This window comes from Acomys minous (assembly GCF_964271855.1).
Source record: "Acomys minous genome assembly, chromosome: 5".
NCBI classification, from domain to species: Eukaryota; Metazoa; Chordata; class Mammalia; order Rodentia; family Muridae; genus Acomys; species Acomys minous.
Genome location: NC_140494.1, coordinates 32,603,574 through 32,630,518, shown reverse-complemented (window position 1 = coordinate 32,630,518; position 26,945 = coordinate 32,603,574). Strand labels below are relative to the sequence as shown.

At 45.1% G+C, this 26,945-nt stretch overlaps 1 protein-coding gene across 4 annotated transcripts in view; it reads right to left on the bottom strand.

The window, feature by feature from the left end:
• Positions 1-25,600, bottom strand: part of AHRR (aryl hydrocarbon receptor repressor) — a 69,222-nt gene extending 43,622 nt beyond the window's left edge. For 2 of the 4 annotated variants that reach the window (XM_084783019.1, XM_084783018.1), the window contains exons 1-3: positions 25,470-25,600; positions 15,677-15,749; positions 9,218-9,399 (exon numbers count right to left, since the gene is read on the bottom strand). In XM_084783019.1, the coding sequence (XP_084639145.1) occupies positions 9,218-9,399; positions 15,677-15,741 (247 nt within the window). In that variant the 5' untranslated portion in view covers positions 15,742-15,749; positions 25,470-25,600. Of the gene's footprint in view, positions 1-9,217; positions 9,400-15,676; positions 15,750-25,469 lie in introns of those variants that run through there. The other 2 variants (XM_084783020.1, XM_084783022.1) reach the window with 2 other exon arrangements.
• Between the last annotated feature and the right edge of the window lie 1,345 nt (positions 25,601-26,945).

Genomic DNA, 26,945 nt, shown 5'->3' with positions numbered 1-26,945 from the left:
AGCACCAGAAGGAATGAGCTGGACCTGGGAGATGAGTAGAAAGCAAGTATAAAGTGGAGAGGAGAGAGGGAAGGAAGGAGAGGCTGGAGACACGAGGAGGAGGCCGGGAAACATCAGGAGACTATGCTAGCATGGAGGTTTGGGGCGGAGTCATTCTTGCACAGCATTGTGCTATAGGCTAATTAAATAGATCCTGGTCTCTCTGTGTGGTTATTTGGGTATAAAGCTGGTCAAGGAGTAACCTCTGATTTCACTAAAATAATAACGGTCTTGGGGCGGGGGAGATAAACTCCGAGGATAATACAAGAACCTTAGAACTAACTCAAAGCCTCCTCTTTAATTCTGTGCCATTATACTTTATGCATTCATTTCTCTTTCGTTTTTATTGTATATCATCATTTTAGTCAATTATTGAATTACTCTATAGCCACCACTTTCTTGTTTCTCATTTCTGTTACATCTCAAAACACTCCATCTGGAATTTTCTTTCTTCTGTATCAGTTTCATTTAATGCTGTTATCTCTTGAGTTCTTAGCTTTCCTTAATTTTTGGTCTCAGAATGTTACTTAAGTTTCTGATAACTCATCAATTCATTTTTATAACACTAAATCTTGATAGTGTGGTAGTGCATACCTTTAATCTGAACACTTGGGAGGCAGAGGTAGGTGGATCCCTGTGAGTTCAAGGACAGTCTGTTCTAATACTTTGAATTCTAGCCAGATAAGGTGACATAATAAGACCTTTTCTCAAAAATAAATAACTTTATCTTATACTTGTGGCTGTCATCAACAGAAGAGAAGACTGATTGCCTACTGAAAATTAACAAGATTGTTTAAAAGTAGATTTCCCACAGTATACTCCAAGTATTAAAAAGGAATGCAGATGGCACCTTTTCCCACTCACATTATAAAGAATGCTAAAATGAATTCTTTCCATATAAATTTGAGACCTCAAGACAACTGATGACAACTATTCCTAGGCTCCACACTGACAGTCAAAGGATGGTAAAGGGGTACTTGCGTAAAAGGCTATTTGGTCTCACGGTGAACCTGGAGATTGTAAACTGTAAAAACCTGTTTATTGTTTGTGGCTCATCCCTAACACACACTTTTAACCTGAGAGCTTTCTGTTCATAGAATTTGATAAAGTTAACCTTAGGTCAAGAGGTAGAGCAAGAAACCATCTGACAGGAATTAAGCAGTGAGGAGAGACTTTGGGAGAAGAGTATTTAAAACAGTGTGGAGAAGAAGAGCTCTTTGACTCTTTGGCTTTTAGTTTTTGGCTTTTCCTCCTGACCTGTTGGGTGAGCTAGCAAGCCTTTTCCTCTTGGGCTGTCAGCTAAGCTAGCAAGGTTTTGGCCTTTTGGCTTTTTTCATCTGAGATGTGAGTTGAGTAAGAAAGGTTTTTTCCCACTGGCACATGAGCTAAATAGTATGGTCAGCTGGGTGTTTTCTCTACCTCTCTAAGCTAGTAGGCTTTCATCCCAGCATCTGGCCCCTAGGTCTTTATTGGTAAAATTGAACAATCTGGGACATTTTTTTTCTTAATAACAAGAGGGGCATGCTCTAAGTCTATCTCTACCCATGACCTGAGAGAGTAGGCTTTCTTCTCCCCTTGTGTCCAGCCAGAGGTGCTTTAGAAGGACTCTGTGAGACTACTGGGCCTTCTGGGGCCAGGGTGGCACTAAAGGCTGCTGCTTTTTTTCTCTGATTTGAGGGCTTCTTTCAGGCAACAAGCCTCACATAGAAAGAACTATTTAGCTAGTAGGTCAAAGGTGCATTAATTCGTGTGGACCAAGTAGACCATGTTTCTATTTACTAGCCTTTGATGATGTGGCCTAAGTCCTGCGTAAAGGGAGACATGAAGGCAGACAATATCAATGGGGGATCTGCCACCTGTGGCAAGGAAAGCTACATGGTACCAGTTCTAGGGGAATGTTCACCTGTGTTCACCTCCAGAGTGTGGTCATCTCTTAGGACACCCAGTGACATCCCAGGGTCCCCTAGGATCTCATGCCTGCTTGCTGTACCAGCTCACAGCCATGCCAACCATGCCAGCCATATGGGACAGTTCTTGGCCTTCTTTCTTCTCCCCTTGCTACTCCTACTGAGGGGACTAGGAACCCCAGTAGAGAAGTGTGATTAGGGTCTAGCCTCCTTCCTGAGGCTTGCTCACTAGAGATGCATGTTATGGTTTTTTGTTTTGGTTTGGTTTGGTTTGGTTTGGTTTTTGTTTGTTTGTTTGTTTGTTTTTGGTTTGGTTTTATTTTGCTTGTTTGTTTGAGGGTTCTTTGTTGTTGTTTTTGAGTCAGGGTTTCACTGTGTAGCCTTGGCTGTCCTGGACTCACTTTGTAGACCAAGTTGGCCTCAAACTCACAGAGATCCGTCTGCCTCTGCCTCCCAGAGTGTTGGGATTACAGGTGTGCACTAACACGTCTAGTGAGGCATGTTATGTTTTAACGGTCTTATACTTGTACAAATGTTCAATCCAGCCTGCTTAAACAACAGGATAGAAATACTAATACACCCTGCCTAAAAGTGACCAGCAAGGCTCTAGGCTGTCCCAGACCCTCCCAGAGGCAGAAGGAGGACCATATACAGAGAAGATCTGTTGGGGAAACAAGAAGGGAGACTGAACCTCAGTCCTTTATGTCCTGGGAAAGAATCCAGGGACAGGAGAGAGGGAGGGAGAGAGTAACTGATCGAGGCTGTCTCTAATTGGTTGAGTTGATCTTTTGAAATCAATGAAAATAAAATCTGTTCATAAAACAATAAGGGTGATCTTTTTATACCCTAACAATATGATTTGGAAAGCTATTTGATCTGAAGTGTTTAGGCCCTAAAGTCTCGTCTCAGCATCATCTACTCATGTGGAGAGACAATCGGATATGATAGGCCCCCTTAGCAGATTCCTCTTGTGGCTCAAACCATGTGTGTACATCTGAAAAACAATGGCAGAGAGCCCAAAAAGAGGGACTCCAGCTTCAAAAGGGGGAGAAGAAAAGAAAGAAAGGCGTTGATGCTATGAAAAGCTAAAACCTAGTAAGGCAAATCCAACTACCTCTTTGAGTTGAGAAGTTATCTTGGGCTCAAGGCTCTGGATGGGCATCCTTGGCCCACAGCCCCCGTAGACTCTCTCTTCTGACCCTCTCCAGGGTCACACTGGCCCGTGTTGATGGCGAATGCGGAGTGTGGAATCACTCCTTTATTGTCCCGTCTCCCTTTGTTGAGATCGAAGTAGCTGCTGGTATATATCCCTGCTCTCTTCCTCCTTCTGTGGTGGCTGATTAAACTCACGTCCACACCACACAGCTTCCTTAACAAGCGGTTGTCCATCTGTACCCTCTCTCCTTTGTTGCAAGATGGGCAGGCCAAGGATTTTTCAACTCTTTAAGTTCTGGCTCCTTTTCTCTCAGTTTCTTCAATTTATCCCTCCACATATTTTAGTATAAGCAGTAAGGAAAAGCCTCAGGGAGCACCTCCAGTGGTCTGCTGAGGGACCTCTTCCACTGAATGTCTGGCCTCATCTTTTCGCAAGCTCTATTCTTGACAAAACACTAGGGCACGGTCGGGCTGCATTTTTGCCATCTTATGAATAAGGATTCTATTTCCTCTGGTTTCCAATATCAGCTCTTTGTGCCTGCTGAGTCCTTAACAGATTAACTTATTAACACTCACATTTCTACTAACCTTTGTTCAATATAACATATATTATCTGAGACATCAAGAGCCTGTTCTACAACACTCTTTTTCTTTCTTTCTTTCTTTCTTTCTTTCTTTCTTTCTTTCTTTCCTTCTTTCACATTCTAGAATCACCTTTAATGATCATATTACGTAGCTGTCCTCTGAGAGGCTCCACCCAGCAGCCAATTGAAACAAATGCTGAGACTCATAGCCAAAATCTTTAGGCCCAGCATGAGGAGCCTGGTGGAAAAGTAGGGGGAAGGATAGAAGAGCCCAGAGGGGACAAGAACTTCACAAGAAGATCAACAGAGTCAACTAACCGATGCCCAGGGGGCTTAAGGACACTCAAGGACCATGCTCGGTCTGGACCTAACGCTCTACACAGATGTAGCTGATGGACAGCTTAGTCTTCATGTGGGTCCCCTAGCAAGTGGAACAGGGGCTTTCTCTGACATGGACTCTATTGCCTACTTTTTTTTATCACTTCTCCCTGGTGAGGCTGCCTTGCCCGCCCTCAGTGGAAGAGGCTGCACTCAGTCCTAATGCGACTTGATGTGCTGGGGTGGGTTGGTAAGGGAGAGGGGTTCTCTTTTTGAGGAGAAGAGAAAGGGATACAGAGGGAAGAGTGTGGGAGAGTGGGACCATGAGGAAGGAGGGAGGGCGTTATGATTGGGATGTAAAGTAAATAAATAAATAAACTTAGTTTTTAAAAAAATCATATTACAACAAATAGACCCCATAGCCAGTTGGCTTTTCTCAGCACACACCTTAAGGCTTCTGTGTCCTCCATCACTCAATTCCAAAGCTTCCTTCACATATCTCAGTGTTTGTCTGAATGGTACCCCGCTTCTCAATATTCAGTCAGATAAGGCTCCTTATAGCAAAATACCATTGGCTGGGAAAGTTGGACCATTTATCATTTCACAGTACAGGAGGCTGGTCATTGTCACGATTACAGCCAATTTGGGTTCCTGTGGTGGTGGGGGGGGGGGGCTTTCTGGTTTATAAACGCATACCTTGCTGTGCCCTCAAATGAGTGGCTACTCTGGGTATGTGTTCAGAAAGATTCTTGTGTTACTCTTATAAGAGCAATAACCCTGAAAGATCACAGCCACACCTTGGGATCCTCTTTAACTTTGATTTCTTAGAGGTCCCATCTTCAAAAGTCATCACACAGCAGATTTGGGCTTCAGAATTTTGGGAGGATATAAACATTTAACCCATAATCAAGACCATCATGAAAAGCATAATCCTTTGTGGTGAAAATGGAAAAGTGGTACAGTTTAATAATTGTACACATCGGTCCTGAGTCTCCAAAATCATTAATGCTCTCAAGGAACATCTGATTTTTTACATGCTAATGGAAGTTGTGTTCCTCAAGTTCTGGGTCCCAGGTCCCACCTAGTGATATCATGGTGTGTCTGTATTTGTCCATCTGGGGGTTAGAATGAAGCAGAAGAGCCTGTTCATCTCAAGTGAACATGGGGGCTAAGACTGACCTTGGGAAGAAACTCTAGGACATCCAGAAGCATGTGGGCATGTGTGGCAGGTTGGGAACAAAACAAATGTACACCAGACACCATCCAAGGTGAGTCCAGACTAGGGAAACAGCAGCAGCAGCAGCAGCAGCAGCAGCAGCAGCAGCAGCAGCAGCAACAGAAACATAGGCATGAAAAATGTCTAGGTTTTTATGAAAGATAATGCTAGACCTCTGTGCCTCTTTTTATTATTTGTTTTAGTCTTTAGGACTGTCTTCTCTCCCTGGACGGGGCTCTCCACAAAAGTGCACATTTGCTTGCCTGATGGATGCTCCCATCCTATCGACTCCTTGGGTAGATGCTGTCCATGGGTCAGGCCTGAGCATAGTCTTTAGCATCAATACCTGCTACTCTCTACCCCAGTAGAGCTGCCTGGTGACAGCAGGGAGTTCCTGAGGAGATATGGAGCAAGCCAGCCTATGATGCTTCTGAACTGAACTACTGGAGCCACAGTTTCTTAGACTTTCCTAGTTAATGCTCAGTGCTATACAGCCAAGGGTGCAACCTAGGGCAAGCATGGGAGGACCAAACGCTGCTCCTTGCCCTGTAACGGGACATAGCAGTCTCTTCTAAACAACCCCCAAACTTTTTTCATCACCCAAATTTCCCCTTTTGTGGATAGCAACATTTATGAATGTGGAAAATCCCACACCTGACGTGTGTTACCCGCAGAAGAGAGTGGAAGTGGAAGTAGAGCTCTGAAAAAGCAAGGCCTTGCTACACACAAAGACCAAATAAAATTAAAACAACCCACTGCCTTTTAACAACCCATTAAAGGCAACCCAAGGCAATTCCAAGAGCAGATTCTCAGGCCAATGCCACCCTCTGAGATTGGAGTTTATAGCTCACACTCTTTTCAGAGGTGATGTTTTATAGTAGTTTTAATGAAATTATTTCATCTATTTGGGTCAACAAGCATAAACTAAAATTCAATTTTTGTAGAGTCACCCTTTTTTTCTTTTTTCTTTTTTTGTTTTTTGAGACAGGGTCTCTCTGTGTTAGCCTTGGCTGTCCTGGACTCGCACTGTAGACCAGGCTGGCCTCGAACTCACAGCAATCCACCTGCCTCAGCCTCCCGAGTGCTGGGATTAAAGGCGTGCACCACTATGCCCAGCCACCTTTTTTTCTTAACCACACAGTTGAAAATGAGTTCAGGAAAATTTTTTAAATGTCTTCTCTAACATATAGCCTTAAGGGGAATCAGAACATTCAGAACTCTTGGTGGAAAATATGTATAGTAAAGAAATTTAAAATCTTACCCCCAGAAGCCACAGCACTCTCAAGAAGTCTGTGGACACTGAGGAGTCACTTAATTTCAACACACCGGGGTCCTCAGACTGCAGTGATATGGCCAGGTGAGCCACAAGTCTGCATTCCACATTAAAGAACTGTGAAAATAGTGGCAAACTGTGTAAACCACTTCACTTGCAAGTTAACAACTGGGTTATTTACAGAGACTCCTGGACAGATTTTCGGAACTGCCCAGAAACTTCAGGAGCAGATCTTCTCTGGGCCAACAAGCTTTAGGCCTGGCTGGGTGCATCTGAGCCTATCCAGTGAAGAAGTGGCCTGGTCTTGTTCCTTGTCCTAGTTAGCTTTACCTGTCACCTTAACAGAGCCTAGAGTCATCTGAGAGGAAAGCCTCAATTCTCAAGTTGGCCAGTGGGCATAGCTGTGAGAAATTTTCATAATTGTTAACTGTATGGCAAGCCCACAGTGAGAGGTCCTATTGCTGGGCTGATAACCCTGAAGTGCATCAGAAAGCTATCTGAGTATAAACCAGTCTTCAAGCCAGCCAGAAAGGAGCATCCTCCATGAATTCTGCCATGCCTCTTTGGCTGTAAAATGAGTCCCTTGGTTGAAGGTAAAGTTGTGTGGAAATTAATAAGCAGGCGTACCATCAAATTCCTGCCTTGAGCTTCCTTCAATGACAATGGACCATGACCTGAATTATGATGAGTAAACCCTTTCCTGTCCCAAGTTACTTACATCAGAGTATTTTACCACAGCAACCAAAGGAAACTAGACCACTCTTCATCTCTGCCCCAAGGTCAATACGTGCATATGTGTGGCCATGTCAGTGCAAGAATAGAAAAGAAAGGAGCTTCTTCTCTACCCAGGGCAGCCCCAGTCTGAGCTGAGTGCTTAGATTTACACGCTTCCCTTGAGGTTTGATAACAGGTCCCCATGGGCGCTGGGCTTGACTTAGTCACACTTCTCACTTTTAGGCACTTTGTAGTACACAAACTCAGTTTTCTCCCAGCTTCCCACACCCATACAAAACCAGGATGACACAGCATGTTTAGAAAGGTGACCTCAATTTCTTCCCACCCTAATGACCTGGAAAATCACTCAAATCTCAGAAGGGGAAAAAAAATCTCTGAATGCAGCAGACTGAGAGAGACTTGCTCAACAGGCATCTCCAGTCTTGGTCCACAGGGTAGATAAGAGTTCTATGCAAAGGATCCCCAGGGTAGAGGAAAATTCATAAAAAAACAATATATTGTATATAAAACTGGAAAACCTAGAGTGAAGTGAAAATGTGTTGTTACAGCTCCACTGTGATTATGGTGTTCAACATTCACTTTGAGGAGGCCTGGACTAGCCAGGACCCAGGGGTGTCTGTGGAAGACCTCAGGCAGCTGTCAAGACAATCAGATATCAGGTGCCATGCAGAACTTCCACTTGGCATCCTCCTGATACTGGAATGTGAACCATCACCAGAGCTCCACCGAGAGCACCCACATGCCAAGAAAGGCCGTTCTTGCTAACAGGACACTGAGAGGGGCTATCAAAGCTCAGCAGTGCACCCCACTCCATCAGAATACATAACCATGCTAGACACAGAAACTAACCTGAGCAACAAGCAACTGGAAACCATGCCCTTTGGGCTTCAGATCTCTTTAAGCCTGTCACCTTCAGCTGCCACACAAGGCAGAAGCTGCACAGCCCTATGTCTTTAAGCCCTATGTCTTCATCGGCCCTTCAGATATCCAAGGTCCGAAGGAAACCAAAACCTGGACATCTAAGGAAATAAGATGATGTGGCAGGACACGGACAGGATCAGTCTCAATTGAGACAGTGGTAGAAGCCATGGCGAACACAGAGAAGGGGTCCATCTCTGACCACCACCCCAATCTTTCACAGGCATTCTTCCAATCATTCTTCCATAGGGCAAAAGCCACAGCATGGCAGAAAGCCCAGAACCCTGCTACCCTCGAGGATTCCCTGCAGCTAATAGAAAGACACAGGATATCCCTAAACTGGTGGATTGGCACTTCATGTTGTAGGGAGCCTCTGGAGTCCTCGACACAGGGCTTGACAAGTTGTAAAGGGCAAAAAGACTTTGCTAGAACATGTTGGTGGGAGATCAGCGTGGCTGGCACAGCACACAAAGCTTTTCTGGAGACACCCTTGTGATGGCCATGGCAGCAAAGCCTCTTGCCTGTGGCAATCTCCCTCCCTCTCTCTCTCTCTCTCTCTCTCTCTCTCTCTCTCTCTCTCTCTCTCTCTCTCTCAGAAGAGACCCCTGAAACCCTGACCCACCCCACCAGTCATCCAGGCTCTGGGCATGGCCCTCTTATTCCCTGGAGTTCCCCCACCCCCAGGGCTGTCTTGGCTCTCTAGGCACTTGGAGAGCCCAGCATCATCCTAGTAATGTGGGTAGAAACCCTGAAACAAGAGCATCACTGTTAACCTGGAGCCAAAGAAATCCCACAGGCCTGTCAGCCCACAACCCAGGTCTTTCCATCTAGATGAGATGGGCACGGGCAGGAAGGGTTGCGTGGTGGCATAACACAATTCTGCACGTGTCTGATCCCAGCTGGGCCCAAGTCTGATCCATCTGGATCTGGTAGACCCAAGTAAGACCCAACAGAGCACAGGAGAAACCCAGATAGACCAGGAGGACCCAGGTCACCTCAAGCAGACACAGGTGGCGCAAGTGAGACTTAGGCTCAGATGGACACAAAGGGCACAAATGAAGAAGAGTCCTACCTTGGAAGAAACTCTTCACCCTGAGGTAACTAACGCTGAGTCGCAGGACAGAAAGCTTGTCCAGCTTGGAGATGATGTCGGGTGAAAATGGCAGCAGGCTGGCCAGGTGGTCCAGCTCTGTATTGAGGCGGTCCCGGTGCCGTTTGGAAGGATTTGATTTCTCAGCCCCCATGGGAAGCCTCCTGTGGGAAGAAGGCTTTATTCACAAAGGGTCTCACCAGGAGCCATTGGCCACACACAAGGAAGAAACCATTCTCTGTGGTGACCTCACTAGGAACACTGAAGCTCCTGCTCAGACAGAGAAAATGCTTATAAAAATTAGCAATCACTCCTTCTTGAAGATGTGTATCAAGTAACTGAGAAGACGCACTAGTAAGCTACAACCTGTTATTTGGAGGAAAATGGAGAAAGTAAGGGTGAAGGTTATAGCTACTGACTATGTGACTCTGGTGCATTCCTCACATCCTCTGGCCAGGTTTCTAGAGAAGGAAGGATGCCTAGCTAGGGCTGTCTGGGCAAGAATATGTGTGGAAAATATGCTTTTGTCTAACTTCCTTCAGAGTCTCCCAGTACCTAAGCCAAACCTAAAATACTACAGGAAAAATACAAGTTCCCAGACTAGAATGGTGACAGCTTCCTGACCCCTTGTGCAATCCAAACAGGTTAGTTAGCCTTTTTGGTTCCTAGGACAATGAATTTCAGTTCAAACTAGTCCTGAGAGTCCAAAAGCCTAGAAGAGGAATCCAGGAGCTGACAAACAGCACAGATAAGGTCCCAAAGTCAAGGCCTCCAGAGCTCCAGCATCTGGGGAGCTAAGAGGGCTCTTTGCCCACCATTTCACATAGCTCAGGAAACCTGCTCACCCAAAGGCAGCTTCACCTGGCCTCATCCACCTGCCTAAAGAGGGAGCCCTCAACGTGCCTTCATCCAACTTCCTAGGTCTCCTCCCTCTTCTGCCCTCTTAATTGTGTCACAGAATGAACATTCCTGATTCCTCACCCTCGGCGTTACCCACACACACTAAACCTCTAGAAGAGATGGCAGCAGCCAGAGTATATCCAATGTTGGAAAGGCCAGGAAAGCAAAAAGACCCCTTATTTGCAGAACTACAAAAGCAGCCACCTGATTCAGCAGGTTAACACTTTCTGGGGTCTCAAGAAATGTCAGGATTAGAGGCCCCTCTGGTTTGGAGGGGTTGTCCAGCGACCCAAATTCTAATAGTGTCTGGCAGTAACAACCTCAGGAGCCGTTTGTTCCTTTTGTTTGTTTTGTTTTGTGTTTGTTTGTTTGTTCCTTTTTAAAGTGAGATGTACCTCACACAATAAAATCAGACACTTAAAAGTGAGCATCTCTTCCCCTGTGGCCTTGGAAGAGGACGAACTCAGTCCTGGCGTGACTTGATGAGCTGGGGTGGGTGGGTAGGGGGGCTCCCCTTTTCTGAGGAATAGGGGAAAGGGGTGCAGAAATGAAGATGGGACTGGGAGGAGAGGAGGGAAGGGGCTATGACCGGGATATAAAGTGAATAAATAAATAATTTTTTTTTGTTTTTCAAGACAGGGTCTCTCTGTGTAGCCTTGGCTGTTCTAGACTCACTTTGTAGCCCAGGCTGGCCTTGAACTCACAGCAATCCACCTGCCTCTGGCTCCTGAGTACTGGGATTAAAGGCCTGTGCCGCCAGGCCCGGCATAAATAAATTAATTTAAAAAAATAAAATAAAAGTGAGCATCCTCCTTCATTTGCCAGTCATAGCACTGCACATCTCTTCTTGGTCTGAAGACTCTACCTGTTCAAAGGGAAGCTCTTCCCTCATGTGCGTTTTCCTCCTGTGGTCCTTCCCTTGGTGCTGGAGGCTGCTGGCCTGTGTTCTACCTATGTGGGCTGACTTGCAATGAGCATTTTCATCCTAATGTAGAGAAACATGAATAATGGTGCCCCTAACTGCTGTCACAAGACAGGATGCTTCCACGGTTCGTTCACACTGCAGTGTGGTTGCCTCTTCATTCTGTGTTATGGCTGAATGCTATGCAAGTATATAAATGGACCACATTGTATTGATCTTTCACCAAAAAACAAATCCTGGGTCTTTCCATTTATGATCACTGTGAATATAGATACTCTGAGCATTTAACTCCGAAGAATTTGCTTGAACGTGTATGTTAAATGCACGGGACCAGAACTGCTGGAGCTGTGTAAATCTATGCTTTGAGGGATCTCATAATAGGGCCTCACTCTACACATCTGCACGACTTACAGACTCTCCACAGTACACAGGGCTACAACGTCTCCACATGCTTGGCCAGACTTGCTCAGTTCCATTTTTATTCTAGACAGTTGGTATGAGGCACTACTTCCTTGTGACCCTGGCTTGCGCTTCCCTGGTGACGTCTCATGTTATGAATCTTATGCTGTGCTTGTTCACCTACATATTGTCTTTGAGAAGTGGCAAGTTGGTCCTTTGATGTCTTTTGATTGGGCTGGTTTGGTGGTTTGAGTTACAAGAGTTCTTTGTATGTCTATTAGGCCTTCGTCCAATATATGATTTGTAAATAGTATCTCCTCTCTATTGGTTGTCCTTAACTGTCTACTTCCAGTGTTATTTTATTTATTTATTTTGGTTGGTTTTGTTGTTGTTGTGTTTTGTTCTTGTTTTTGTGGTTTGTTTTTGTTTTTGTTTTTGTTTTTGTTTTTGAGATAGGGTTTCTCTGTGTAACAGCCCTGGCTGTCCCGGACTCACTTTGGAGACCAGGCTGGCCTCGAACTCACAGAGCTCCACCTGCCGCTGCCTCTCGAGTGCTGGGATTAAAGGCGTGCACCACCACTACCCAGCTTGTTATTTTAAATTGCCAGTCCAAACTGAAATAAATTGGTACAGAGTACCTAGCACAACTTGGCAAGGGGCCTTCTCTGTGAATTACAGATACCTGAAGACTCCACGCAAAACAAAGGCGACATCTGATGGGTGGATGGGGGCAGGGTTAGAGAATGGAAGAGAACCATGGAGGTGCTGACTAGTGCGAGGGAGACAGCAAAACCAGGATGAGCGTGGACATGTATAGGCACCTGAAAGAGATATTTAGGGCCCAGAGCAATGTGGTGGGTCCATATGGGGCTGTGTGCTCAGAGGTCAGGTCTGTCTTCTTTACCATAGGCCTTGGCCCATCTGAGGGGCTGCACAGGGGCCTACGCAGCCTCAGGCATGGGCCTTCCCACTTATGCTCTCCAACTCCAGTTACTTCAGTGTCCTGGGAAGTCCTCAGATGAGTAGGGGCTCCCTAAGTCATAAGCCATGCTTACTTTGAACTCTGTGTAGATCTAAGGTCGAGGTGCCCTTGCCTTTCCATGCAGGGTGATGCCTACACCAGCTCCAGCCCTGACTATCAGGTCTTTCTATACAGAGTACACGAAGGGTGCTACCTGCAGTAAGCTGGGTCCTTGCATTCCAAGCCTTTCTATCAGGCTCAAGGACGGGCACTGCCCAGGGCAGTAGCTGTGCCGGGGTCATAATACATTTTGAATATCAGTTCCATGAAGCAGGTGGGTGAGAAAGGATAGATCATCGGGGTGGGCAGTCCATCTAGAAAGCAAACAGTCTGCTGGGTTGAATCCAGGGCAGACGTGAAGATAAGGGTAGCATTCCCACTGACTCCTGGGAGAGGGACAGCAAGAAGTGCGAAGTAGTGGTTCACCCAAGACGATCAGCAGCACAGAAGTAAGAAGCAGCAAGAGGTAAGAAGCAATTAGTCAGCTCCACTAGTCAGCTCCCTGTAACACCAGCCATGCAGGATACTGTGGTCTGACTTAGCAAGACATCGGACGAAACTATAAAAGTATTGCTGAGTTTTTAAAAGGTAGTGCACATAAGTAAATGGAAAGGTGTTTCATGTTCTTAGATTGAAGAACACAATATTGTTAATATGCAAGTCTTCCCAAAAATGATCTACAGATTCAATGACGTTTTCACTAAAATTCCAACAGGGGTTTTAACATGATTATAAAATTAACTCTCAAGTTTATACAGAAAGCAAAGGACCTAGGATAGCCGATCGAGAAGAGTACAGCAGGAGGACTCACCTCCTGATTCTAATGAATCACAGACTCCAATGTAAAACCGAACATAAAACTTTACAAGAAAACTTGTACAAGAATCTTTCAGAATTTTGGATAGTCACAGGTTTCTTAGAACATACACACACATGCACACACGCGTGCGTGCGCACACACACACACACACACACACAGAGACAGAGTCAGAGAAGAAGGAGAAGAATAAGAATAAGAATAAGAATAAGAATAAGAAGAAGAAGAAGAAGAAGAAGAAGAAGAAGAAGAAGAAGAAGAAGAAGGATTGGGGACTTTAGAATTACACCTTCCACATGAGAAAGACCTCAGGGGTCCTAGAGATTATGATGCGGAGCACTAAACATGCTGCTGGCGACGTGAGCATTCATTCCTGGAAGAAAGTTATGGATTCAGAATTACCCTTACTACCAGGTAACACCTAAAGCTATGAAGAAGAGAATTTTGATAACTGAATGACTACTCACAAATTGCTCGCCACTTAGAGCAAGGCCAATGGCACCAACATCAGGCTGCCTGTGTCATTTACCCACATCCATGTTCCCCTGGAGACAGATGGACGGCTCTTGCCTAATGACATGTGTGCTGCAGATTTATATTGCAGCTGGAAAACACAGAACTTAGTGGACATCAAAGGACTGAACAAACACCCTCCGAGGAGCACACTTCATATACTCGGACTGTGTAGCAGGGAAAGTGTAACCTACGGCACAGACCCTGAGGTGTGCACGTATGTATATAACATGAGCACATATATACAAAGAAGAAAAACACATTGCACACACATCTCAGGGATCATTTCCAGGCTGTGCTGAAGCCAGATGCTTCTTGAAAGGGGACAGAGTGCGGAGACATTCCCCTGAGTCCTGAGCCAGGCAAGCATTCTATCTTTTCAGGGCATCCATAAGTCAAATATTAGCTTGGCATGGCGGTGTTGGCCTTTAATCTTAGCAGTTGAGAGGCAGAAGCAGGCAGATCTCTGTGAGTTCGAGGCTAGCTAAGGCTACATAGTGAGACGCTGTCTCAAAACAAATTAAATAAAATAAATGTAAGTATTCAATGCCTCAAACCTGGCCTCACTTTTGAGTTGGAGTAAAAATAATATGAAGGCAAAAAAAAAAAAAAACAAATCTCCATACCACTGTTTCAGCTGAGTGACAAAGTTATATTCTGTCCTTACTTACATGATAAATGTTATATAAACAATTTTGAATCTTTGTCATAGAGGGGCACATGGCTATGCTTACTCTCATGAGCTTTATATCTTCTCTTCAGTGCACTCAGACTTCCCTCTGCACCTCCCCCAGCACTCCTCCCTTATCAATCACCTACATCCCAGCCTACCTCAAACCCCACTGTTTGGTGACTCCAATCTCCAAAGAACCACCTTCAGGGGCCGGCCCCACACTCAGGGCAACCTGAGCTTCTTGCCAGTCTTTGGATCCACAGGGTCTTAAATCTACACAGGATCTTGTAGCCCTGGAGGCTAAGCGAGGTAGATCTGCCACATACAAAGAGAGCGCACCTAGAAAGAGCTGCCAATGGGTGCCTATTCACCTTCTGCCCCACCTCAGCCTCACATACAGCTGTATCGTACACACAGCATACCCAAAACACCCATCCCAAACCACCAACACCTCTCCCTCTCTCCTTCCCTCCCTCTCTCCCTCCCCCCTCCCCTCTCTCACACACACATACACACACACACACACACACACACACACACACACACACACACACACTACCACCACCACCACCACCACCATCCCCAGCTGGTGATGTACACACCGGATTCTATACCAGGAGCCAGAGGCAGCCTGTGTGCCTCTTGCGAAAGCTGTAACTCAGCTGATTTCCTGGTAAGTGTTCTAAACCCTTGTATGGCTGGGATCACCACACCTCTCTCACTTTGACTACTCTGAGGCCAGCAGGTTAAGCCTGGGAAAGACAGAAAGACCACAAACTATTGTGTCCCTGAGGGACATGGGTCTAAGCCCTAGGTTCCCCCATCTCCATACCTTTAGAGAACCTTAGCTGAGGAGAATGACCCTCAGAGAGCCTCTGTCATTTGAAGTATGAAGGCACTTTCCACAGATGGACCGACTCCTTGCTGAAGGGAACAATGGTTCCAAACATAGGTGACATGTCTGTCACCCAAAGGAGACCTCCACCAATTCCAGCCAGGGCTTTGTGTCCAGGTCAGAAAAGCTGCCTAAAGAAAGCCAGTGACAAGTCACACTAGCATGAGACCCAAAGGCCACCGTGACCATGGCCACCAGGAAGGTTCTCCAGAGCCTCCATTATACTATGTTGGTCCTCAGGATGGCGTAAAACTGTCCCCGATTCCCCCAGGGTATCGGGGTGAGCTGCATGGTACCCTACCGCTTCTGGACGGGCTTCCTCCTCTTCCTACCAGCGTACGTACACTCTCCTGATGGAATCATCATCTTTGGTCCTAAAAAGAGAAAGGGGACATTGATTCAATCACATGAAGAGACCCAACATGACATCCCCACATGTGTTTACTATAGTGACCCCAAAGCAGGGAGGTCAGTCAAGGCTCTATCTGTACAGGCAGTATAGACAGAGCTATAGCCAGTTCTACCGTGTAGAACAAGGTGGCTGCCTGTGAAAACCTTTCACAGCTTCAGCTTCACTCTGAACAGAATTGTTACGTATGTGGTGGAGCAGGGTGCATGCTACTGAGCCTCAAGAAGCTGCTCCTTTTAAAGCCATACTACCTGTTTGTCTGGACAGTTCCCCCCCCCATACCCACAAGCCCACAGGGCTAACAGGCCCCCAGTCCTTCATGTATTATTTTTTTTTTCAGTCTTATGTGCTGGACTTCCACTATGGTCACTCGTGCTCATCCCTCTACAGTCCAACTAACAGTGTCCTGTGGCGCCAGGCACACGCACATGCTTCCCACAGAAGTCACTGAGGCAGCCCATGCCCTGCACTTCAACGTCTACAACTTCACAACCCTTCATCAAATATAAGTTCCCTCTTCTCTGCCATGGGGTCTTGATACTTCCAGTAGTGGGGGCATCGGAGCCTTACAGATTCCCCTAGACCCCTGTTGCATCCCCCAGCAGCCTGAGAATGTAAATAGGTAGCCCTGGCTTGACCTCGTGTGTGTGTGTGTCATCTGGAAAAGGCGCCATTTCTACCCCCTGGAAGGGGCTGTGAACATGTCAGAACTGTGTGATTGATCTGCTTTGAGGGTAAAAAGGAGTCAGGCAGAGACAAATAAAACCCATAGAAAAGATATTCCGGGTAAACACTAATCACACACCCTAGGGTAGCATGCAAGGCATATGACGAAAGAATGTCACCAGCCACAGAGAAAGCAGTTCAGCACTCTCAGTAATCAATAGGACATCACTGCAGACACAGCATGCACAAATGACGGCTGTCTGCTACTCAGAGGAGCTACAAAACACACCCTTCAGCACTACCAGAGTACATGTTATTCTGGGTGCATGGAATATCCACCAAGGTAGACTTTACTGTAGGACTTATGTAATCCCAAATAAATCTTAAGTGACAGAAATCATATGTTCTCTGATATAGTGGAATTAAACTAGAAAGACATCTGAAATTTTCCCAAATATTTGGAAAGCAAGGAACTCATAATTTAAAAGTACTTATAGATGAGTGAAAATGCAAATGTATCAAACTTTGTAAGATGGAGCAATAAGTACTTACTAGAAAAAAATCAAATAAATAATCTAAGCTTCTAACTGAAGTAACTAGACCAGAAAATAAACCTAAATCAAGCAGGATAGAAACAAGGAAGAGAAGGTATGAAACTTAAAACATAAAAGTGAAAAAAATCAATAAAACTAACAGTTGATTCTCTTTTTTATCCTTTAAAAAAAAAGGATTTACTTATTTATCATGTACACAGTGTTCAGCTTACATGTATGCCTGCACACAAGAAGAGGGCACCGGATCTCATTTCAGATGGTTGTGAGCTATCATGTGGTTTCTGGGAATTGAACTCAGGACCCCTGGAAGGTGCTCGTAACCTCTGAGCCATCTCTCTAGCTCCTAACAGTCGATTCTTAAAAGATTAACAAAATGGGCAAACCTTTACCCAGAATGATCAGAAACATGAAAGGCCTAGACTACCAGAGTCAGAAATGAGGGAGGACATTTCCACAGACTCCACAGACTTCAGGAAGGCTGTAAGAGTTTACTGTTGTGAACTGAACGGTGTCCCCCAAAATTCATATGTTAAAGCTGCAGCTCTCTCCATGGGCATGGGACACGAATGGAGGTGACTAGGGAAGTGAGGCCATTGGTGGATTCTGTAGTCCCACAGAGTTGTGCTCCTAGGAAAGGAGCAAAAGGCAACATGGCTTTTTCTCTCGCCATTTCAGGAAGACAAAGGGAAAACAAGGCTATGCACCTGCCAGGAAGACACTCTCACCAAAAACCTGAGTGGAATAGCATCTTGATCTTCAATGTCCATCTTCCAGAACTGTGAATTAAGAAGGTCTGCCCTTTAATATGCCCAGCCTGTGATTTTTTTTTGTCATGGTTACCCAATCATACTAGGACAAATAATTTTCCCATGAATTCAACAACTCAAATGAAACGAAGCAATTCCTTCAAGGGCACAAACTCTTAAAACTTACTCAAGAAAATAAATAACATAGATAGTTCTATATCTGAACAAAGAAAACCCAAGCCCAAATAGCTTCCCTGATAGTCTACTAATTTAACATATAAATAAGAACACTCCATAGCTTAGAGGAGAAAAACTAAACAATACTCACGCGTGAGTCCAGCCATGTGCTGATATCAAAGCAAAAATATTACAGAGCAAGGAAATTTTAAGTCAGTTCTCTTCATGAACATAGACAAGAAATCTTCAATTAAATATTAGTACACAGAATCCAGCAATACAAACTACACCAGATCTTAATGGAATTTGTCCAACGAAGTCAGATCTTTTTTAAATCTCAAGAATCAATCACTGCAATTCATTATTACTATTAATAAACTAAAGAAAATGTGATCACCTTAATACCTACAAAAATATCTGACAAAATACAAATCCATCTGTGATCATTAAAATCTTCACCTAAAATTATAGAGAGAAAGGAATGTGATAAACTTGATGAAGTTCATCTCCAAAAAGCCAAAGCTAACATCCTACCTAATGGTGAAAGACTGAGTTTCCCCCTACAACCAGGAGCAAGTGTTTCTGTTGTATCTCTCCACTCCTATCACATATCATATTGTGGGTTAGACAGAGAAAAAAGGCAAGAAAAATAAAGTCATAAAACCTAGAAAGGTGGTCTACAGATGCTTATTTTCATCAGGAGGTGGTTATAAGTTACTATTGGTCTTACACAGAGAGAAAACTAGGGGACTAGTTGGACTCAGGGACGTCTCTCTTTTCCTTTGTCTTTCTTTCATAGGTAAGGAGATAGGAGCTGAAAAGAAAGAAAGGAGGATATAGAAATATAGAGGGAGGATAGAACAAAAGGTAGATTATTGAACCTACTCCTTAACTCAAGGCCTTAAGTTACTCACAAAGAAGGTTATCTCTAAGTCATTGGTATAGACTTTTGTATATTGATGCAAATCATGGTCACAACAAATACTAGTCTAATTTTATCACAAGAATATAATATATACCCAAGGTCTAACAGATAGATATGATTCTACAGATATATAAGGTAAAATAGTTAAATAAGGTCTTCAAAAGCCTCAGAGACCTACAGAACATGGCATTAAAAGATTTTTTTTTTATTATTCTAAAGATTCTTTGACAACAAGACAAGTTAACTTCTGGCAACACACAGCTGACCTCAAAGAATATGATGAGCATCAAAAAAAACTCCTTACGGAGATGGCTTTAAATGTGGCAAACCAGCCATGGACAAAATGTCCTCATTTCTGCCACAGATAGAATTCTGCCTAAAAGTGGTCAAGCCTGGATGTAGGCAGAGTCGACGGCTGAACTCTACCAAGACAGGGTAAGCAAGTCCTCAATAGTTTCTGCTTCGCAAATATGTCTGGCAGATACATTGAGCTAGAAGGCCGAAGATGATGCTCCAATGTTATAGAGAGTGTTGGGTGACTGTTCAGGCAGTAAACTGTCTCAGTCATTTTTTTTTTTTTTCATTTCGGAAGCTGCTAACCTGCACTTCCGGTTCACTCAAGCATTTAAGTTTTATTCCTTCTCAAGTCTTTCATGGGGGTTGAAGACCAAATAGTTTAGTCCTACAATCAAGTTTAGTTGGTTAGGGGATAAGATCTTTTTAGATCAAGATAGATGATTTAAATTAATAGAGATGAGATATGATAGATATTGGTTGTCATTCAGAAATTTAGACCCAACAAGCTGGGAAAGATGTTTTCTTCAAGTTTGACAAACACAAATAGCCAAATCACTATGAAAGTAACATTTATATAACTCATGATTGTCTCATGGTTCTCCCTGCTGTACATAGTTTATTTTATTCATGTGTAATAATATAAATGTATGTTAAAAAGAAATATAATAAAATAATTTTTTAAAAACTTAGAAAGGAAGAATTCAAACTTCATCTCATCACAGGCAATGTGATGGTACATAAAGAAAATCCCTCAAAAAAGAAAAAACAACACTTTTGAAAAGCTTCCTATAATTTGAGCATGGTGTCACATGCATTTAACCACAGCACTGTGGAAGCAGAGGCAGGCAGATCTCTATGAGTTCAAGGCCAGCCTGGTCTGCATAGCAAGTTTAGGGAAGCCAAAGTTATACAGTGTCTGCCTCAAAAAAATAAAAATTAAAAAAACAAGAAAATGAGAAACAAATTACAAAAAAACCATATAATTAACCATTAAGCAATGTGAAAAAGTAAAATGACAATATACAAAAGTTAATCATACAACTATATTCTGGCAATGAGCCAATGGAATTTAGTTTTTTTTTAAGCTATAACATTTAAAATAATGCCCAAGTTAAAAAAAATAGATAGCTCTAAATTCCTGACAAGTGTAAGTGGGCCTCTAAAAAGCAGGAAATGTCAAAGGGATATCAGAAAAAAAAGTTAATGTAATGAAAACCATAAACTACAGATCCAAGAGGCTCAGTGAACCCAAACACACACACACACACACACACACACACACACACACACACACACGCACACACACACTAAGGAATATTACACTAAAGTCCTTCATATCCAAATTGTTCATAATCAGTGACAAATAGAGTGATTTTAAAATCCAAGTACTACAGTATTTGGTACAGCAGAATAAACGAGAAAGAATCGCACCAGATTCTTCATCAGATAGAAGACAAGGAAAAAGATAGAGAAGCAACAAAATTAAAGCTCTTTTTAAAAAGATGCTAGAACCTAAAAATTCTACATATTGTAAAAATGCTTTTCAAAGGTCACCTTTTTAATTTTTGAAATGTGGGACAGGATAGTTGGTTTAGCGGTTAAGAAAGCTCACTGATATTTCAGAGGACTAGAGTTCAGCCCCCAGTACCCGTGTCAGGAAGCTCACAACCACCTATAATCCCAGCTCCAGGGGATCCAATGCTCTCTTCTGGCTTCTGTTGGTGCACACACACACACACACACACACACACACACACACACACACACACACACACACACTTGAAACTAAATAAAACCATAGTTGGCAATTTAAAAACAATGAGAGTATGTTGTGAGATTTACGAGATGTGTACACCAAAAGCCAACAGGGAAGACATCAGCCATGGGAAATAGTACTGGTTATCCACCTGCTGTTTCTGGGTTCAGAGTCACCTTTGCTTGCCTACTCGGCAAGAAGATTTGGGGTCCTTAGAGTACTTTCTTTTAGAGTGATCATGATGTTACACCTGCCAAGAGAGGGCACCAGAGGGATCCTGGAAGAGAAAGGGTTCTTTTCTGGTTCTGGAACTAGTTTTTCTTTTAGCTCTTACTTAGCACTGCAGAAGCTAGAACACTTAGCAGCCTCCTCTGCCACCTGCAAGGTTGAATCCTATCTCCCCAAAGGCTTGCATCCCATCGCTGTGAAGGGACCCTCCTTAGGTACTCTCCCTCTGCACTAGGGTACTCTTCTGCGTTCCCTTTGTCACCCTCATAGTTAATCCAGTGTTACAGTTAGTACTGTGTCAAAGTATGATACAGTTGAAACACTGTATAAAGTATTATTGCATGAAGTGATAAAGTTAATAGTGTATTAAACATTAAAGTTAATCAAATTTAAGCTGAAAATTAAGTCAAGCTGAGAAATGATCACACACACACACACACACACACACACACACACACAGGGCATGCAAAGGAGTCACTGCTATGTAACTGTCTGGGAGGACAATGAATGAAGTCTAGATGGTTTGGTTGGAAGAATAAGGCTCAAATGAAGCCATGTCTGCCAATATTGACCATTACCCACCTGTGCCGGGTCGTGAGCAAAATGGGTTCATTGTATAATTCTTCCCGTCTTTGCAAAAGGTTTGAAATTTTCCTTAATTAAAGGTGTGGGAGGGGCCACAGGGATGACACAGTAGTTAGGAGTGCACACTACTCTTTCAGAGGACCCAAGCTGATTCCCCAGCAACCACATCAAGTGAGTTACAAGAGTGTAAGTGTGTGTGTGTGTGTGTGTGTGTGTGTGTGTGTGTGTGTGTGTGTGACAACAGAAGCCAGAAGAGAGCACCTTAACTCCAGCTCAAGGGACTCTTATGTTACAAAGGTATGGGGGCTGGCCTGGTCACGCACATCTGTAACCCAGCACTTCAAATGCTAGGGTAGAAGGATCCTGAGGTCAAGGCCACTCTCCGTTATATAAAATAAATTAACTAATAAGTGGGATTTTTAAGTTTTAAGAAGCAAGAACATGTGGTACAAGAACGGTCATACTGTGGTCAGCTGACTTTCGACTATAGTGCCCCAACAGCTGGAGGTAGGACAAACGGATATTTACATGCTGAAGTGTGAGACCGGGCTCCTTCCTCACACTGCTTGAATGAAAGAAAATAGCAAGAGCTTACGCTCCAACACTCTCAGAAACAAAAGGATTACAACAAACAGAAACGATATAAGCCTTACATGTGACAATGTTTTTAGTTTGGGCATCAAAAGCACAACTAACAAAATAAAACAAAGGCTAACTTGGGTCTCATCAAAAATAAGACTTTTGTCTCAAAGCACACTGGCAAGAAAGTAAACTGAGGGACTTGCTGTTCTCGCAGAGGACCTGGGTTTGGTTTCCAGTACCCACACCGTAGCTCACAGGCACTGACATGCACCAGACATGCATGTGGTGCACATAAATAACTGCAGGCAAGACACTCGTCCACACAAAATATAAAATAAAATGCTTTTAGTTTATAAAGAAAGTAGAGAGACATTGCACAGAATGGCAGAAAACATAGGCAAGTCATATCACTATGGGCCTAGAAAGTCCTACACAACCACCACCACCCACAGCAACAACAACAAAGAACAAAGCAGGGGAGGGCAGGAAGCTGCAAGCGTGGTGAGGTCAGAGGGAAATCTATAGGTTGAAGGGAAGATAGGTAAAGAAGGAGGGATGGGGGAGCTGCAGGTTTGGGGGTGTATAGATAGATGGGTGACGGGCAATGGCTATAAGCTGGCACACGAAAGGTAGCTATGGGGAGGGACAAAGGTGTGCAATGACATTCAGGAGGCCATCTTCCCAAGAAGACCAGTGAGAGCTGGCCTCAGCCACATGTCCAGTAAGTGGAATTCTCAAGAAACCAGGTTGGGTAAGCACTGGCTGGAGGCCAGTATGCCAAGCCATCCCACTGGGTCTGCAAAGGACTTTCAACTCAGACAGGAAACTTTCCAGGCCACACCCAGGACTGGCCCCAGAGAACAGGCCATGGATGCTTCCTGACGTCCTCAGAGGGCCACATGCATACTATACCCACTGAACCAACCTCCATGCCAAATAAAGTACAGGAAGGAGTTACCCCTACATCCTAGAAAAGCCCAAGCCCCAGCACCACCAGCTTGACCAACATCATAGGCAAATGAGCCTCAGAGCAGGAACAGAACTAGAAGTCAGAATAGGAGGCAGCTAAGCATGTGTAGGAGCACAGAGGCCATAGCAGAAGGCCTGTATGAGCCATCTTTACTCTCCTGCCTCATACAGCAGGAACTACAAGGGCTATGATCTGGGTGTGGCATAATCTAGCCTCGTTAACAGCCACTTGCTATTGATCACTGTAGTCTAAAATAGGTTCCTAGACCTTTCCATTGGGATGTGAGGAACAGTCCTAAAATGCGGATTCTTGCCCCCCCCAAAAAAAAAATCACAAAGAGTTGATAAAAGCTGCTCTATGCCTCCACAGCAGGAGAGCAATAAGCAATTCGCTGGCACCCCCAGCCAGTCTCAAGTCTTCCAAGCAACTGCTTTGAGTTTTGTCCTGCACCTTTGTCTCTGCCGATGTCCCCAGCAGAGTGTCCCTTGCGTGGCTTCTTTGAGAAAGGGACGAGAGCCCCGGTGTTGCTGGAAATCTGAGTGGCACAAACCCTGGAGGCCTCTGCCCTACGTTGCTGCCCCGATCCCAGTTGGGGAGCCCCCTCCCCATTAGAGATGACTCTCGTGCTCCCCCTCCCACTAGGGTTCCTCCTGGATGAGGGGTCCAGGCTTTGCACAATTCTGCCACAGGTGTCCCTCCAGAAAAGCTCCATTTTGCAGCTGGTTCCACAGTTTGGGTTCATGGGATCCTTCTCGCTGTGACTTCACACAAACGTCCCTTGTGGCTAACTACATCTCCTTCCCACACTTTAGAAGCAGATAGGGGGCATCTCTTCAGCGAAGACTGGCTGGGAGGACCATCCGCAGTGGACTCCTAGAGAGCAGGATCTCTTTGGTAGACAGAGCTGAGCCATGGGCTGTGGGCAACAGACATGTGAGTGTTCTTCGTAGGAAGCCCTATGCTGACAGCAGGGCCTGCCCTCTGTGGCCTGCGGACCTTCTGCTCACTAAGAGCTGATTCCTCGGGTGAAAGTTAACAGCTGTTCATTTTATATAACAGATAAATAGAAAATAGGAAGAAAAAAAACCCAGCCCCCTGTGTGTGTAGTAGCACTACTTCAGTCTTCTTTCTAGTCTTGCACGTCTGATAACCCTGAGACCATGTTGGGTTACTGGGAAGGCCAGGGTTCTGAGGCCTACAGTGTCCCCCTCGACCAGACTAGAGGTAGTCTAATTACAAAATCCAGTACCCCAAGCCTTGGGGTATAATCCTCAAGGTGCACACCCAAGTTTCTCCTAGGACAGAACCTTTAAGTTTAGCTAGACACTGTGCTGAGGAGCCAAGTTACACCTCCCAGCCTGGTCAGGGGTAGCCACAGCGGGAAGGACCCCCATGAGCCCAAACAGTGGAATCAGCTGCAAAATGGAGCTTTTCTGGAGGGACCCTTGTACCAGAACTGTGCAAAGCCTGGACCCCCTCCAGGAGGAGCCCTGGGAGGTGGGTGAGAGTCATCTTTAATGGGGAGGGGGCTCCCCAACTGGGGTTGGGGCAGTAATGCAGGGCCGAGGCCTCCAGGGCCACTCAGATTTCCAGCAACACCAGGATTCCTGTCCCTTTCCGAAAGAAGGCACACTCCGGAATTCTCTGCCACTCAAAATTGGAGAGAGTAAATACTTCTGGTGCCACTAACTGACGAATTCCTGGAATGGTGGAATTCCCTTCAAAGCGTGGATCCCAGGTTCCTGCCCTCTGATCTCCATGAAGGGCTTGGCTGTGCCAGTGACCCCCGTTCTAGGAACAACTAAGGTGGCCTGTGGGGAGCCCCTTGCCAGCATCTGTTTAAAAAACAAACAAAAAACAAAACAAAACAAAACAAAACGAAAATCTTCTAAAAGACGCTAGGTCCAGGGCAAAGGACTCCCTAATGCAGGACAGGTATATATATTCATTTGCATTGAGAGAGTGGAGGGGTGACAGGACACCTGAGGGGCGTGTGTGCGTACGACTGACCTGGCTGGTTTCCCTCAAAGGCTGGGTGTCAAGAGAGAAGCCCCTGGAGTGCCCATCACTTTCAGGAGTTCTGGGCCCTCTAGAAACAAAAATAAGTGGGAGAAGGGGCCCCAGACCACGCAGGACAGTCTCAGAGAGGCTACTGCAGAGGCAAAGACCAGAGAGCCCGGGAAGCCCAGGAGCACTTACCCGGAGCAGGCGGGGCGCAGAAGATAGGGCGCGCCCGTGAGGGAGCCACGGAGGACAGGGAGCTGTCAGCTCTCTCATCTCGGGGACCTGGCCGCAGGACTAGAGAAGGAAAGCCCCACCCCAGCACGCGAGCAGCCCTGCCCCGCCCGGAGCAGCAAACGCAAGAGAAAAGCGGCAGGGGGCGCACGCACAACTCCGTCCCTGCCTGCAACGCGCCTTTGAGTCTTTGGGGTTCCCGGGTCTGAGTGCCTGGATAGGGTAACACTGCGTGTCCTTTGAGTCCCCGCGGTCCTCGAGGTCTTTTTGCCTAAACGTGGTGGCTCTTGCTTTGTGCTTTTCGACGTCCCAGTGTGTGCACCAAATCCCACCTGGGCCTGAGGAGGTCCAGGTGGTCTCAATTTTAAAGAGCTGTAGGTTGGAGCCCGTTGGCCCCTGAGGCCAGAGGGTGAGATCAAAACAGATAACCTAAATTTAGCGCGTCCCTTCTCCTCCTCTGCGGAGTTGTTTGGAGAATAAAAAAAAAATATATTAAAATACTGCATTTTTATAGGTCACAAAGTATAAAATATTAGTTTGCTACTTCTTGACACAGAACTTACCAGGAATGAGACATACTAGTACATTGGAGTCTTATGGGAGACATTCTCGTCTGAAGCTTTTCCAGACACCACATGGTGGCTAGCCTCAGCCTAAACGTACCTACCTGTTCTACTGTCCCACGTGCTAACAAGCACAAGGTGCCTCTCACGGAATCTATGAAGTTCTTCATATGGGCAGCCTGCCTTCCACGTCCTACTCCTCACCCTGACCTTCCAGCCTTCCGCCTAGGCAGCCAGTCCTGTTTCCAGCTCCTGGGATGCACCCTAATGTCACTGTCCTTAGGCTAGGGCTCCCCAGAAGTACTCTTGCTTGCTCCCTGTTCCTTAGCTTTGCACTGGCTGTTTGGTCAGAAGGCACCCCCTTCCGTAGAGTTTCACAAGGGACCTGCCCTCGGATCTCAGAGGTGAAGGGACCTTGCCTTTTCCGTGCACAGCTCTGGAGCTGAATGACACCTGGTATGTGAGTTCTGCCAGCAAATCTGGGGGCACGGGGGGGGGGGTAGGCTTTACTCTATTCTCTAGTTTATAAAACAGCTCTGCCTGACAGACAACACAGACTCAGAAATAGCGACTGGGTAAATGTATTTATATTGGGTTTGGCATCAAATGATGGGCAGCTACACTATCTTTGTTTTTTGTTTTTGTTTTGTTTTGTTTTGTTTTGTTTTGTTTTGAGACAAGAGTTCTCTGTGTGTTCCTGACTGTCCTGGAACTCACTCTGTAGACCAGCTGGCCTCAAACTCAGAAATCCACCTGCCTCTGTCTCCTGAGTGCAGGGATAAAAGGCAGTGCCACCATCACCTGGCTAAGTACTATGTTTTTTTTACATCATGAATTGATTAATCCTGATCTGGTTTTTTGTGATGTAAATTATGCA